At 51.5% G+C, this 14,719-nt stretch overlaps 1 protein-coding gene across 1 annotated transcript in view; it reads left to right on the top strand.

The window, feature by feature from the left end:
• Window positions 1-14,719, top strand: part of PTPN21 (protein tyrosine phosphatase, non-receptor type 21) — a 73,511-nt gene that overhangs the window by 40,644 nt on the left and 18,148 nt on the right. The window contains exons 11-13 of the mRNA XM_014543664.1: window positions 7,027-7,087; window positions 7,716-7,800; window positions 13,525-14,719. Of these exons, the coding sequence (XP_014399150.1) occupies window positions 7,027-7,087; window positions 7,716-7,800; window positions 13,525-14,719 (1,341 nt within the window). The remainder of the gene's footprint in view (window positions 1-7,026; window positions 7,088-7,715; window positions 7,801-13,524) is intronic.

Raw genomic sequence — 14,719 nt, 5'->3', positions numbered from 1 at the left:
CAAACCGGCTAGGGCTATAGCAAATTTCTTCAAAGGAGTTGTGTGCACCTGCTTTCTCTCCTTCCTCCCAGCCTGTTTCCACGAAGCTGCCGCACCATTGACTCTGCCTGTCCCAGGGACAGTGACCCTCACCCAGTGGTCATTTCTGTTCGTTCACTTGACCCTCCAGCAGCACTTGCCCTCTGACCGCCCTTCCTTCCTGCACCTGCTCTTCCCTGGCTGCCAGGACCCCACCTCTCCTGCTTCTCCTCTTTCTAGGCTGTTTCTTCTCACTCACCTTTGAGGTTTAATGTTCAGACCTCATCTCCATCCGCTCGTTTCCTGGGGGATTCACCTGGCCTCGGGCTGAAAAAACGGCATTTTTGTGCTGAAAGTGTGTCTGGTTTCCCATCGAGCCCCGTCTCCTCCCCATGCACCTGATTGACACATCCTCCCGCCTCGGCGACATCCCCACCTGCTACCTCCGAGGCACCTCACATTTGTCTAAAACCAAACTCTTGATGTGCTCTCCTGCTTCCTGCCCCCAGGCCTGCTTTTCCCTCTTCCTCGTGTTGGCAGATGGCAACACCATATTCAGCGGCCCCGTCCGCTCGTTTCCTGGGGGATTCACCTGGCCTCGGGCTTAAAAACGGCATCTTTGTGCTGAAAGTGCATCTGGTTTCCCATCGAGCTCTGTCTCCTCCCCGAACACCTGATTGACACATCCTCCCGCCTCGTCGACATCCCCACCTGCTACCTCCGAGGCACCTCACATTTGATACGTTTAAAACCAAACTCTTGAGGTGCTCTCCTGCTTCCTGCCCCCCGGCCTGCTTTTCCCTCTTCCCCGTGTTGGCAGATGGCAACACCATATTCACCGGCCCCAAACCTACCTGAGTCCTGTTTCTCTCTCATCCACATCCAATTCCTCAGCAAGCTCTGCCTGCTCTGCCTTCAAAATGTACCTGAAATCTGACACGTTACCACCTCCTCTGCTAACAGCTGAAGTGCCAGCTGCCACAGTCTCCCACCTGGAAGACGGCAGTGGCCTCCAGACTCCCTTTCTGAGCCTGCCCTGCCTATAGCTTCTCTCCTGGCCAGAATGATCTTAACGTGAGTCAGATCCCATCACTCTTCTGGCCCTCATTCCATCACTTAAAAGTACAAGGCTTGTGTCATCGGGCCATTGCCTGGTTCCAGCCTTGTTGCCTTTACCCTCCCCCTTGCTTCCCCTGTCCCAGCCACAATAGGATCCTTTCTGGTCTGTGAACATGTTACACCCTTGGGGGCGCTATACTTGCCCCTTCTTTTCCCGTGTCCTCACATGTCGTCATTGATCAGAGGTGGTCCTCTTCAGCTGGGCTGTCCCTTCCCACCTGTGTTCCTTCCCCCTACAACCTGTCTCTCTCTATCCCCGTGCAATTAGCACCACTTGAATATCTATGTTTGTTTGTTTACTTGTTTACTGTCCGTGTCTCCTCCCAGCAGGTCAGTTCCCAGCCGTGCTCATGGCTGACACTCTCCCTGTCTTGTTAACCCCTGTATTCTCAGCGCTGCACAAGGGCCTGGCCCACGGCAGGCCTTGATGAATTTGTTGAATGAGTCTATAGAAACAATTGTTAGGAGCTCTGCTTTGGGGGGGGGGGGGGGTGCTGTAGGAGCCCCTAGGAGAAGGGTACATAACCCAGAAGCATCCAGTTAGGAACGGCTTCCCAGCCGAGTGACAGCTAAACTGCGACCTGGTTTCACTCCATCCCTCCTCTGGCCCAGTGCAGCTCCTCCCTCCTGGCCTTGCCTGCCCATCCCTCCTGGCCTCACCTACCCCATCCCTCCTGGCCTCCCCTACCCCATCCCTCCTGGCCTCACCTACCCCATCCCTCCTGGCCTCGCCTGCCCCATCCCTCCTGGCCTCACCTACCCCATCCCTCCTGGCCTCGCCTGCCCCATCCCTCCTGGCCTCACCTACCCCATCCCTCCTGGCCTCGCCTGCCCCATCCCTCCTGGCCTCACCTACCCCATCCCTCCTGGCCTCGCCTGCCCCATCCCTCCTGGCCTCACCTACCCCATCCCTCCTGGCCTCGCCTGCCCCATCCCTCCTGGCCTTGCCTGCCCCATCCCTCCTGGCTCCAGCCAGGGTTCTGTTTGGATGAGCAAAAGACGTAGCACTGCTCTCAGGGTTACACCCCGGGACCAAATCCGAGCCTGTCCCCCTCCACTCTTCCTCAGCTATGGGATTACATGTAGAGTCCAGTACAGTGGGGCCTTGATTTACAAGTTTCATTCGTTCTGAGACCGAGCTCGTTAAGGAGCTTGTTAACTCAAATTACTCTGTCAACTCAATGCAAAAAATCGGCCGAGAGACAGCTGGTATCTCAAAAAACTCGTTAGTTGGGACACTCGTAAGTCAAGGCCCCACTGTATTCTTTCGCACGGTTCCCCTGCCCCACTCACCCTTGATCCCGGCTCTAGGGCCCTCAGTTCTTTCAATGCAGATGTTCCTCGCAGCCCCAGGCCTCGCTGGCGTGCCCTTCCTCCTCTTCTCTCGCAGAGCTAGTCATTCTTCAAGATCTGGTGTGCATGTAGAGCCGCCTTGAGACCACCATGTATTCTGTTTGTTAGTCCTCGGTTTCACTCTCCAAGTCCAATTTTTTCCTGTCACTTTCATAACAATAATTCTGACTCAGCAAATGCTTTCTCCATATTGAGCATCATGCTGAGAGCTTTTATCTCCTCTCATCTTCACAGTCACCTGTGTGGTAGTTATTATTGCCCTTTTGTGGGCGATGGCATGGAGACTTAGAGATGTGAAGTGTTGTTCCCCTGCTAACGGGGAGCAGCAAGGCTGAGCCTGTGCTGTCAGCCCCTGTGCAGACTGCTGGAGTGTCCGTGTCTGCGTTGTGATGCGATTTGTCTGCTGTGTCCGCTAGGGCTCCCTGAGGGCAGGCTCCTCCCATCCATCTTCGTGCCCTGGAGCCTGGCAGGGGGCCTCGTACGTGCATAGGCTTAGTTAGCACCTGGTGGGAGCCTGGGTGACATGGTGACGGATCTGTGGGGAGAAGAGCCCTTTCGCTCCTTGTTGCTTTCCTTTAACTACTAACAGTCAATTGGGAAAAAAAAAATTGGCCAGGAAGGAAGAGGAAAGGCTGCGGGAGTGCTTGTGTTTTATAGGGACCCTGGGTGTGAAGAAAACCTCACACGTGCAGAACCACCTGACGATTACCACTTAGGTCCCTGCCCCCCCTCCCTGCATCCCTGCACCCCTGTTTGTATCCGAGTCCTCCTGCTGGTCTGGTGATGGGGTTTCTGAAAGCACCAGCTGGCAGCGGGGAGTACCCCTGCTTCCTTGTGGATATGGGAGCCTCTGCTTGCTGCCTGGCTGGGACTTTGGGCTGCATTTGTGGGTGGAAATGTTCCCTTGCTGCTAGATTCGGGGGTGCTGCTAGTCCAGGATAGTTGCATTTGGGGCTCCTCCGGGCTGGCCCACCTACCAGCCACGTGCGACGGTATTTTTATGCAGAAGTGTGTTCTGAGATTCAGGGAGTAGATATGCAACCTTCTGGACCACAGCCTTTTCATAAGGATAAAGCCTTTCATACGTTGAAGAGTATCCATATTATTGGCCCATCATTCCCTCAGCTTATTCTTTTTCTGGAAAATAATGAAGACTCAATGGGTTTGAATAAGCCACCGATATAATTCCTTTCCCGCAGGCCTCCGTATTAGTTGGTGCTACATTTTGTTTCTAATCTCTGTACATCCAGTAGGTCGTGGACGTCCATTTCCACACGGTAGTCCTATGTAATTATTCATGACGGTTGATATCCACGTCGCTCTGTGGAAAACGAGTATGTTTCATGGTGAGCACTTGTTCCCCAGGTGAAGTAAATGAATGCTTAGCTTTTTGGTAGGTAATAAAATGGAAAATAACTTTAATTTTCTGGTCATGTCTTCTAAGGCTCTAAACCTAGACTGAAGTATTGGTAGACTCGTTCTCACGGTCCAACTGGGTCAACTCAAGCGTGGTGAGCATTTAATGAGACTGCAGCAGGCCTAGAATTGGCCTCTCAGGATTCCTTTTCTCCCCTAGGCTTTTCTTGAGGTCATGGTTTGATTCCCAGTCAGGGCACATGCCCAGGTTGTGGGCTCGATCCCCAGTAGGGGGCGTGCAGGAGGCAGTCAGTTAATGAGTCTCTCTCATCATTGATGTTTCTTTCTCTAACTCTCCCTTCCTCTCTGAAATCAATAAAAATATATTTAAAAAAAAAAATCTCATTCCTCTGCAGTAGCCATAAATCTATAAGAAAGAAGCTGACAAAGCAAAATTTAGACAACTCTCAGAAGTATAGCTCAGCTGCCCATGCTTAGCAATGAGCATCACTTCCCTCCTCAGTCACTGTGTTTTTGGTTCAGCAAACATGGAGGGCTTCCTGTATGCCGATACCATGGCCTGTGCTCCTGCCCCCATGGGCCTTACAGAGCAGGTGGGGTTGTGTGTGTGGGGGGGGGGGGGGGGGGGGGCTGTTCTAGGCATATAATCAATTATCAGGAGCCTGTGCTCAGTAAGTGGACAGACCTGCCTGTTCAATTGCCGGTTCTGCTACTTATTTTCCACGTGACCAGCAGTAACTTACTTAATCTAAGTATCAGTTTCTTCATCTGTGAAATCAGGGTCAGCCGTCCTCCCGAATGGGGTTGGCGTGGGCCCCACCGGGTGATCACGCTCAGCCTTCAGCCCTGTTTCAACAAGTCCTGCCATTTATTTTCCTCGGGGCTGGCAGCCTTTTCTTGTTTTGTCTTCCCCAGTACACGCATTCCGGTGATTTTTTTCCTAAGAGTTCTTCACCGGCCCCATGTCGGCAGCACCCATCAGCATTGTAAACGGCCCCCAAAGTCTGGAAAACACAACCAACAGTTCCCCCACTTTCTGTCGTGCACTGAGTGCGGGGTAGCTGGTCCCACAGTGAACTGCATTGACCAGGACACTGGCAGGAAGAAAGGGGAGGTTAGAAAATTAGAACGAGGGCGAGGCTGACTCTGCCAAACAGTGTGGCAGGAGGAAGAGGTACTGGCTTGTGTGTGCAGGGTCTGCAGCGGGCAGTGTCGCCCGCATGCTGGGTGCTGCCGGCCAGGGTGCAGCATCGATAGCGCGTGGGGGAGCTGCTGCCTGTGTCCTAGGCTCTGCGTCCTGGGGTTTTGTGTTTAACACACTGCGGTTGACTTTTGCTGCAGGCTGGGCAACTCTGGACATGTCGTTGGAGGGTTCTGTCAGCAGTCCTTCCTCCCAAGTCTCACTTTCAGATTTGTAGTGCTTTAAAGTTCAGTTCACTTCGGCGAGGCTCTGGGCTAAATCGAAACTTCAAAAGACCAGTTCGCCTAAACCTACCCTTGACCTTGGAGAATGAGCAAATGCAGAGTGAATGTTAAGGCTGCAGAGTGCAATGTCTTCAAATTCTGGACACAGATTTTAGGAATATATTAACGCGCAGTTCAGGACTATTAAAAAATTAAATAAAGCCCAGACACAGCCTTCTTACCTGCTTCACCAAGGAGGCCTCTTTAACCGGGCATGTGTGGTATTTTTGTAGCGTAACGGAAGTCGTGTCCACGGGGTTGTTGAGTAACATAAATATTGGCAGAACGGAGCGTCCTTGGGAAAGAGACATCTGTTCATCAACAAGCTTATTACATTCCAAAGATAATGAAAGAAATTATTAAAGCGTTTAATTGAAAAAGAAAATCATCTAGCAAAAGCGGTTGTGGTCGCCTGGTATTGAGCTAATGTACAGGGTTTGAATGTGATGTTCGTTGTTAGAGCACTTAGGAATGCCGATCGGGGAGGCCGAGGCTCGGTGCAATGGGGCATGAGCGTTCACTTTGTGCTGTGGATTTGCAGTCATTAGTCCTTGGAGCAGTGCAACGGAAGGTCACAGCATATTTCTGTAATCAGTAATTACGTGCCGTGTAAGCTCATGAACCAGGAACAGATGGCAAAGGTTTTTTGTGTCTTTTTTAAATGCTTTGACAAAATTATGTAAGTCATCAGCAAAGCCAAGAATCCTTAGTGCTTAGGTTCCTAGATCTTAACTTTTGACAAAACTGATCACACAAAAACAAAAAATGCCTGCCTCTGTTTAAAAACTATAGAATTACAAATGGGTTTTTCTGCTTCCTGTTTCTAATTTTATTCAGAGATGGGACTTGTTGTGACTCGTTTAAACTCTCAGATTATCTGGTAAATGTTAGTTGGCCCTCCTTGATATTCTCATGGCTTTTTAAAAACATTTAGTTTTTCCCATCACCATTTATCCCTTCTATGCCCTCTCCCACCTCCACCCATTCTCATTGCTTTTTAAAATGTACATTTAAAACCGGAGAGAAGTTTCTTGAAAGAAAGGTAAATAAACGGGTTTACCACAGGCCCACTAAAACAATTTTCCTACTCTCCTGCTTTCCCTAACTGAATTCCTTAGAAGAAATACAGATTCTTAAGTTACCAACTTGATAAGCTTATCTCTTCATTACATTTGGAGTGTGTGGTTAACAGACTGTAGCTAAAGGCAGTCCCGGTTGCTTCCGGCTTTGGGGCTGGCAGCCGATGGCCACCCCTCAGGTGTGTCAGTGGGGTGGTCAGTGCTGAGCCAGGCCACGGGGCGATGCGTTTGCACGGTCTTGCTGCCTCTGGGTGAGTTTGTGGGTGGCCTGGCCTCACCTCCTTCCCCCTCTGCTTGTCCTGGATGGACCAGGGAAGGTTCCCCCTGTCGGCCCCTCCGGTAGTCCAGGCAGCGGATGCTGTGGGAGGAGGCTCAGCCCCTGGCGTGGTCAGAGGGGCCTGGGCAGCTGGACGGGGTCGAGGCCATGCCAGGGACAGGGACCCTCCTTCCTTGTCTCAGGTATGAGATTGGGTTACTTTGTCTTTTGCATGGGAACCTGTATCATTTTACCGTCTTATCAATTTATTCTCGTAGAATTAGGAAGATTGTATGTATAGAGAGCGAGCGAGAGGGAGAACATATGTATGCTCTTCTAAGAACGTGCCTTATTTTACAGGCAAACGCCGACCGTCACCGTGAACCTGATCAGGAGGAGGTCTTCTTCCAGGATGTCTCTGGTAAGAGAGAGGGAAAACCACGATGGCTGTTTCCCTTAGTGATGTCATCTTCCTTAGTAAAGTAGGCTTAGGCAGTGCTGATGTTTAGTTTGAACACAAAAGTGTGTCGATATTCTATTGTTTTTTTGACCAAAGAAATGGTGATTTTTTTCCCCCCCAGAGGGTAAGCCCAGTATTGATATAACATTTATTATATTATACATTGAAATATTAGGTCGAATCTAATATTTAAAATTTTGACTATTAGCCAACAGTAATCGGGAGTTTGTAGATATTTAAAGTACTGGACAATTTTGCCTCCTAAAATTAAATGTAAGTTTCTTACATTCATGTTTACATGAGAATTCAGGCCATTTTTGTCTATCCCTCTTTGCCCTTAACTTTTCGGACGCAGCACGTTTTCTTGTGCTGTGTGATGTCTGCCCTCAGTGCACGGGGCTTGGCATCGCCACCCGGGGCAGCAGTGAGAATGGCAGATAAGGGCTGTGGATTTCTATGTTCGCTTTTCACGTATGTTTGTGCCTCCTTTGGGAGTGTTTTAGTGGAGACAAAGAAGCCAGCAGACAGCGCCTTTGCATGTTACCTAGGCAGTGTGTTTTAACCCCGCCTCCAACTTCCCATTTCTCAGCCTAAGCCTCAACCCTATGCGATGCCCGCCCCACCCCCGCTGCATTACAATGGACATTACACAGAACCCTACACTTCTTCTCAAGGTAAGGGGCGCTGGCTCTCAGGGGCCTGACGGCATGATTACAATTTGAATACGTCACGAGATTTGGAAACCTTGAAGCCAGTGTAATTTTTGACTGAAGTGACATGCAAAATTAGTGTGATGGTGGTAGCCATGCTAGATTCATAGGATAGGCTGCCGTTATATTCTGTTTCTTGGACATGTGTAGAAAATATGCAGTACATTAGTCCTCCCTTATCCACGGGCATATGTTCCAGGACCCCCAGTGGATGCCTGAAACCAGGGATAGTACCGAACCTTATATGTACTATGCTTTTTCTTTCTTTTTTAAATAGTGTTAATTTTGTATATTTCAGAGACTATTGATCTATTCTTTTTATTTTTTATATGTTTTTATTGATTTCACAGAGGAAGGGAGAGAGAGAGGGAGAGAGAGGTAGAAAACATCAATGATGAGAGAGAATCGTTGATCGGCTGCCTCCTGTATACCCCCCACTGGGAATCGAGCCTGCAGCCCGGGCATGTGCCCTGGACTGGAATCGAACCTGGGACCCTTCAGTCTGCAGGCCAATGCTCTATCCACTGAGCCAAACCAGCTAGGGTGGTTCTGTGCTTTTTCTTAAACATACATACCCAGGGTACAATTTAATTTATAAATTAGGCACAGTAAGAGATTAACCATAACTAATAAAAAAAGGACAATAGTAGTTCATTTTACAGTTAGAGAATAGTAACAATATACTCTAATAAAAGTTATGTGAATGTGCTCTCTCTTTCTCAAAATGTAAGGAATTTTTCATGTAATATTTTCAGGCCATGGTTGGTCGTGGGTAAATGCAGCTGCAGAAAGGAAAACCACAGAGATGGGGCGACTACTGTATTAAATTTTTTAAATAATTAAATTTATCGAGGTAACGTTGTTTAATATCATGTAAGTTTCATGTGTACAGCATTAGAATTTGATGTCTGTATAATCAAATGCGTGCCTACCACCCAAAGTCTAGTTTCCTTACGTTGCCGTAATTTGATCCACTTTACCTACTTTGCCCTCCCCTCCCCTCTTCCCCTCTGGTAACCACCATTCTGTTGTTGTTGTCACCAATCTGTGAGTTGTTGTTTTTTTAGTTCATTTGTTACTTTTTTGTTTTACATTCCACAGCTGAGTGAAATCATACAGTTTTGTCTTTCTCTGTCCTTCTTCACTTAACATAATACCCTCAGGATTCATTCACGTTGCCACAAAAGGCAGTGCTTCATCCTTTTTATGGCTCAGTAGTACTCCTGTACTTACAGGCATCACATCTTTACTCATTCATCCGTCAGTGGACACTGAGGCTGTTTCCATGTCTTGGCTGTTGTAAATAATGCTGCAGTGAGCATTCGGGTGCAGGCATATCTTTATGAATTCGTGTTTTCATGTTTCCTTGGTGAATACCCAGAAGAGGAATTGCTGGATCACATGTATTACATTTGGATGCTCACATAACCCCTAATTTGTCCCATTGGTTCTTCTTCCAGCTGGTTCCTGTGTGTCCTGTTATTCCCGCCGTTAGCTTTCAGTGCTTCCCTGCTTTCTGGCACAAGACGTCCCAGGTTCATTCTGTCTTTCCCCTGCCTGAGCCCTTCCTACTATAGAGGTTTAAACATTTTATTTTAAAAACATATTTTAACTTTTCACTTGATTAGTATAGGGAGCTGTATTTAAGAGAGTGCTTCCAGCCTGGCTGGTGTTGCTCAGTGGTTGAACATTGACCTGTGAACCAGGAGGTCACGGTTCTATTCCCCATCAGGGCACATGCCCTGGTTGTGGACTTGATCACCATTAGGGGGCGTGCAGGAGGCAGCCAATCAATGATTCTCTCTCATCATTGATGTTCCTATTTCTCTCTCCTTCTCCCTTCCTCTCTGAAATAAAAAAAAAAAAATTTTTTTTTAAAATGCTTCCAAAGCTGAATCTCCGCATTCATTTAACATCTCTCTCCTTTGTTTACAAGGACCTACTAGAGCAGTGATGGCGAACCTATGACACGCGAACTCATTTTTTTGGTTGATTTTTCTTTGTTACATGGCATTTAAATATATAAAATAAATATCAAAAATATAAGTCTTTGTTTTACTATGGTTGCAAATATCAAAAAATTTCTATATGTGACACGGCACCAGAGTTAAGTTAGGGTTTTTCAAAATGCTGACACGCCGAGCTCAAAAGGTTCGCCATCACTGTACTAGAGGCCAAGGAGCTTTATGCAGAGAAGTCATTCCGCACCTTAGGAAGCTTAGAATCTAATAGTTGGAGGTAAGACAAGTACACAAATAACTTAAATACAAAGAGAACATGATTGTTTTGATGAGAGAGAGCAAGCAATTCCTGCTCCGTTCAGTGGAAGGATGAGTGTCCTCATGTTGGGGAGATTGAGAAGGGCTTTCGGGCCTCAGAAGATGGGTGGGTGGGTTTCAGCAGGTAGAGAGGGGGTGGGTGTCTGACTGGGATCCTGCTGCTGGTTTGGGGGGACGGTGAATGCTGTCTCGCAGAATGAGGAGAAGGGTGTTTGGAGAGGAGAGTGGTCCAGTGGGCTCACCCAGGGAACTGGTAGGAATGATGCTGAAGGGACAGACGGTGGGTGGACTGTGTGGTTTGTGCCGGGCCTTGTGGTAAAGATGGGAATTTCCGTGCCTCGAGGCGGGCAGCAGGGGAGCAGTGCTGGGGTGCGGACTCAGGTGCTTTCCACGATCACTGTCCTCTCCGCCTTGCACCCTGCCTGGTCTGGTTTCCGACCCCAGCCCTCCTCCTCCTGGGAAAAGGCTCTCTTCCCATTGCTGGTGTTTCCTTCCCACTCATTTCTTTCCCTGGGTCTACAAACATCTTACTATTTTTTTGTCTCTTCTCTCTTCCAACTGCAGTTTGGTGTTTTTCCTTTTTTTCCTCTTGCACCCCCTTCTGCTGAGAGTGACATCTGTGTACTGCTCCGTCTGGTCCCCCGTTCACTCCTCCCGCCTTTGTTCTTCTGTTCACGCTGCCCTCTCCTGGGTCCCGGCACCCGCACACCCTCCTTACCATCAGAGTCCAGCGTGCTCTCCGCCTGTAAATCTCAGTGTGCGGGTTCTCCCTCTTCCTCTGCACCGACAGCATTGCTCACGGCTCCTATGCCTGCTCTCAAACCCCCCTCACCACCACCAACCCGTGCAGGCTCAGCCACCATCCAGATTTCACCAAGGACGAGTGTCAGGTCTGTACTTCCCACCCCTTCCTCACTCCTGTGCTCAGCCCACGCTTCCAGGTCTGTTAGGTGGTCGTGCGGAGCAGGGGGCTGTGGCGGGCACAGCACCAGGCTGTGACGAGCACTCGGTAAATCTCACCAGCTATGCCGACCTGCTGAGCACTGATTGAAATGTTAAATCTGATCTCTCCACTTGACCGGCCTGTCCCTTTCCCCACGTTCCTTCATCCTCATGATGAAGCCACTCTCCTGGTTCCTTGGATTCCAACCTGCATGTCATTTTTCTCATCTTCTTTTTCCTTTTTGCCCTCAGCAGCCAGTCAGTTAGTTACACATCTATGGGATTATACGGCCTCTAGCTTCATATGACATCTCTTCCTTCTCCTGTCCCTCTGTGACGGACCCAGTTTCTCCTGTTTAAACCTCTCCCGAGCTGCTGTGTCACAGGAGCTGACACCTTCCGTGTCCACCTCCCAGGCTCATCGCGGCTCCTGGTGACCATCCCCTGCCTGGGCTCAGCACTCGGCGCTTCTCCCTCACTGCTTTTCCAGTCTTATTTCTGCTGTCCTTTCACTCCTCTCTGGCTGCCTGGTGCTCAGCCACACTGAGCATGGCCTCTAGGGCGGGGGGTCTCTGCTGCCCTGTCACCCAGAATGCCCTTGTCCCACGCACCTTCACGCACCCTCTTGCCCACAGGCCTCTGCCCAGTCAGGGTAGGCTGTGCTGTGCTGTGGGAAAACACCGTTCTAAGCCCCCTGTGGCTTACTCAGGAGAAGCTACTTCTTGCTCAGTTACCTGACCTTCGTGCATGGGCAGGAGGCCCCTGCTTCCCTCTGCGATGTTGCTGGTCAGAATGGCAGGGAAGGAGCCTGGAAACGGGCTGTGGGCCTCTGCTCACATTCCCATGACCATTACTCGTCCCACGGTGGTGCCCGACCTCCAGAGGGGAGGAAGCGTGATCCCGCGTGCACTCGGCGGTAGACCGGCTGCTATTGAAAGCTGGGCATGCCTGCCCCGTCCTCCTGTCCCTCAAGGCCCCTCCAGTGCCATAGCTTCTGTGAGGCGGTTCTTGATCTTCTCTTCTCTGTCCCCATCAACCCAGACCTTTTTATTTGACTGGGTTCCAGTCATTTCCCCCCGTCAGTTCTTAGTACAGTGTTTTACGCCTATGGGCTCACCAATGGGTGGTCTGTGGGGTGCGCAGAGGAGCCTGGAGGCTGGGAGAGCAGACAGTTGGTGCTTGAACCAGCTCCGCATCGGCAGTGGCTGCGCTAGTCCAGACAGGCTGCAGTGAGCAAAGGTCGGGGGTTCCTGACTCAGAGCTCGTGTGTGTGTGTGTCCAGGTACGGGAAGAGCGCAGGGACAGGAAGCACCGTGCCCCAGCGGTGAGCACACGGGGATGCATTTGAGTCCTGTCTCTTCATGGCTGTGTGCCGCCAGATCCAAGTCCAAACACCAGCCCGTGGTGTATTCACTTTAGGATCAGGTGCCACTTAAACGGTCGTGGGGCCTTAGAATCACACAGTCACAGCTTTTCACAGGCTGTTCCCCGAGGGTTGGAGATCATCTCGCAGTGTTTCAGGTGAACCGCAGATGGGCTGCAGGAAGCATGCCTCTTCCCAGCCCCCGTGTATTCACTTTAGGATCAGGTGCCACTTAAACGGTCCTGGGGCCTTAGAATCACACAGTCACAGCTTTTCACACACAGGCTGTTCCCCGAGGGACTGGACGGCTGCTTTTCCTGAGGGCTGGAGATCATCTCGCAGTGTTTGAGGTGAACCGCAGATGGGCTGCAGGAAGCATGCTTCTTCCCAGCCCCGGCAGGGTCGTGCACTCGTGGGCAATGGCGATGAGAGTGAGCCCCGATTCTGAGTGTGGCTCCCGGCTGTGGAAGTTGGGGGACTGGCTCTTCTCGGCTCTGGCCCCCTGGTGAGGCGTGGCTACTGCTGACACTGTTGGATCTGGAGAAGCTCAGATTCTGCCCAGACGTTGCCCTTTTTTGTTCATCTGGAAGCACCTACACAAACAAGCAGCAGCTCCACGTAAGGGTGCACTTGCGGGCAGCTGGTGCCTGAGCCAGCTCCGATCAGCAGGGCCTCCCACCAGGGGAAGGCAGAGTCAGGGCCCTCGCCCCCGGGTGCCCCAGCCTGCAGCTCCCGGGGTTCCAGAAGGTCTGTTTCATTGCTCCCATCAAACATGTTTTTGACTTTCAGAAAAAGACGATGGGTTGTGTTGCAATTGTACTCTTAATATTGGGCTTAGATGTGCCTGATCTTTATTGGGTGCCACGTCCTGAACTCCATCCTCGGAGCTGGCAGACCCATCCCATCCTATAGACGAGGAAATGACCCGCCCAGGGTCACTCAGCGTGTGTGGGGGAAGCCAGGTCATGTCAGTGCCATTTCCATAAACTACAGCATCAACAGTTAAGACCTCTCTCAGTATTTGTCCAGAGTCATTAGTCCAATTTAGTACCTTTTTTTAAAAAACCTCCTTTTAAACTGTATTTTAAATGTTTTCCCCCCCAGATAACCTCTTTGTGACCAACCAGAATGGATACTACTGTCACTCTCAGACCAGCCTGGATCGAGCCCAGATCGACCTCAACGGTCGCATCCGCAATGGCAGTGTGTACAGCGCGCACAGCACCAGCTCCTTGAACAACCCCCAGCCCTACCCGCAGCCCTCGCCCATGTCCTCCAACCCCAGCATCACCGGGAGCGATGTCATGAGGCCCGACTACGTCCCGTCTCACCGGCACAGCGCGCTGATCCCCCCGTCCTACCGCCCGACCCCCGACTACGAGACGGTGATGAAGCAGCTCAACCGGGGGATGGCTCACGCGGAGCGGCAGAGCCACTCGCTGAGAAACCTCAACATCGGCCACTCCTTCGCCTACAGCAGGCCCGACGCGCTGGTCTACAGCCAGCCCGAGATCCGGGAGCACGCCCACTTCCCCTCTCCCCAGTCGGCCCACTACCCGTTCAGCCTGAACTACAGTTTCCACAGCCAGTCCCCGTACCCCTACCCCGCAGAGCGGCGGCCCGTGGTGGGCGCCGTCAGCGTGCCCGAGCTGACCAACGTGCAGCTCCAGGCCCAGGACTACCCGGCTCCCAACATCATGAGGACTCAGGTGTACCGCCCGCCCCCGCCGTACCCGTACCCGTACCCGCGGCCCGCCAACAGCACCCCCGACCTGTCCCGCCACCTCTACATCAGCAGCAGCAACCCTGACCTCATCACGCGGCGTGTCCACCACTCGGTCCAGACCTTCCAGGAGGACAGCCTGCCCGTGGCCCACTCCCTGCAGGAGGTCAGCGAGCCCCTCACCGCCGCACGGCACGCTCACCTGCAGAAGAGGAACAGCATCGAGCTCGCGGGGCTGACGCACAGCTTCGACGGCATGAGGCTCAAGGACAGGACCATGTCAGCCTCGGCCGCAGACGTGGCCCTGCGGGCCAGCTCCGCGGGCTCCCAGCCAAATGTCTTCCCAGACAGGACGAGACGGGGAGAGACGGCCGAGCAGGAAGGCCTGAGATACGGTCACAGCAAGTCCCTTTCAGAGGCCACCATGCTGATACACAGCAGCGACGAGGAGGAGGAGGAGCCGGAGGAGGACAGCAAGGCACGGGCTGTGCTCTCCCCACGGGCACGTGAGCCCCGGGGCAGTTACTCCCAGGAGCCGCAGGCGGGCTGCTCCTGCGCCTTGGCCTCTGCAGGCGC

This window comes from Myotis brandtii, unplaced genomic scaffold, assembly GCF_000412655.1.
Source record: "Myotis brandtii unplaced genomic scaffold, ASM41265v1 scaffold332, whole genome shotgun sequence".
Lineage (NCBI taxonomy): Eukaryota > Metazoa > Chordata > Mammalia > Chiroptera > Vespertilionidae > Myotis > Myotis brandtii.
This window is presented reverse-complemented; position numbering and strand designations above follow the sequence as displayed.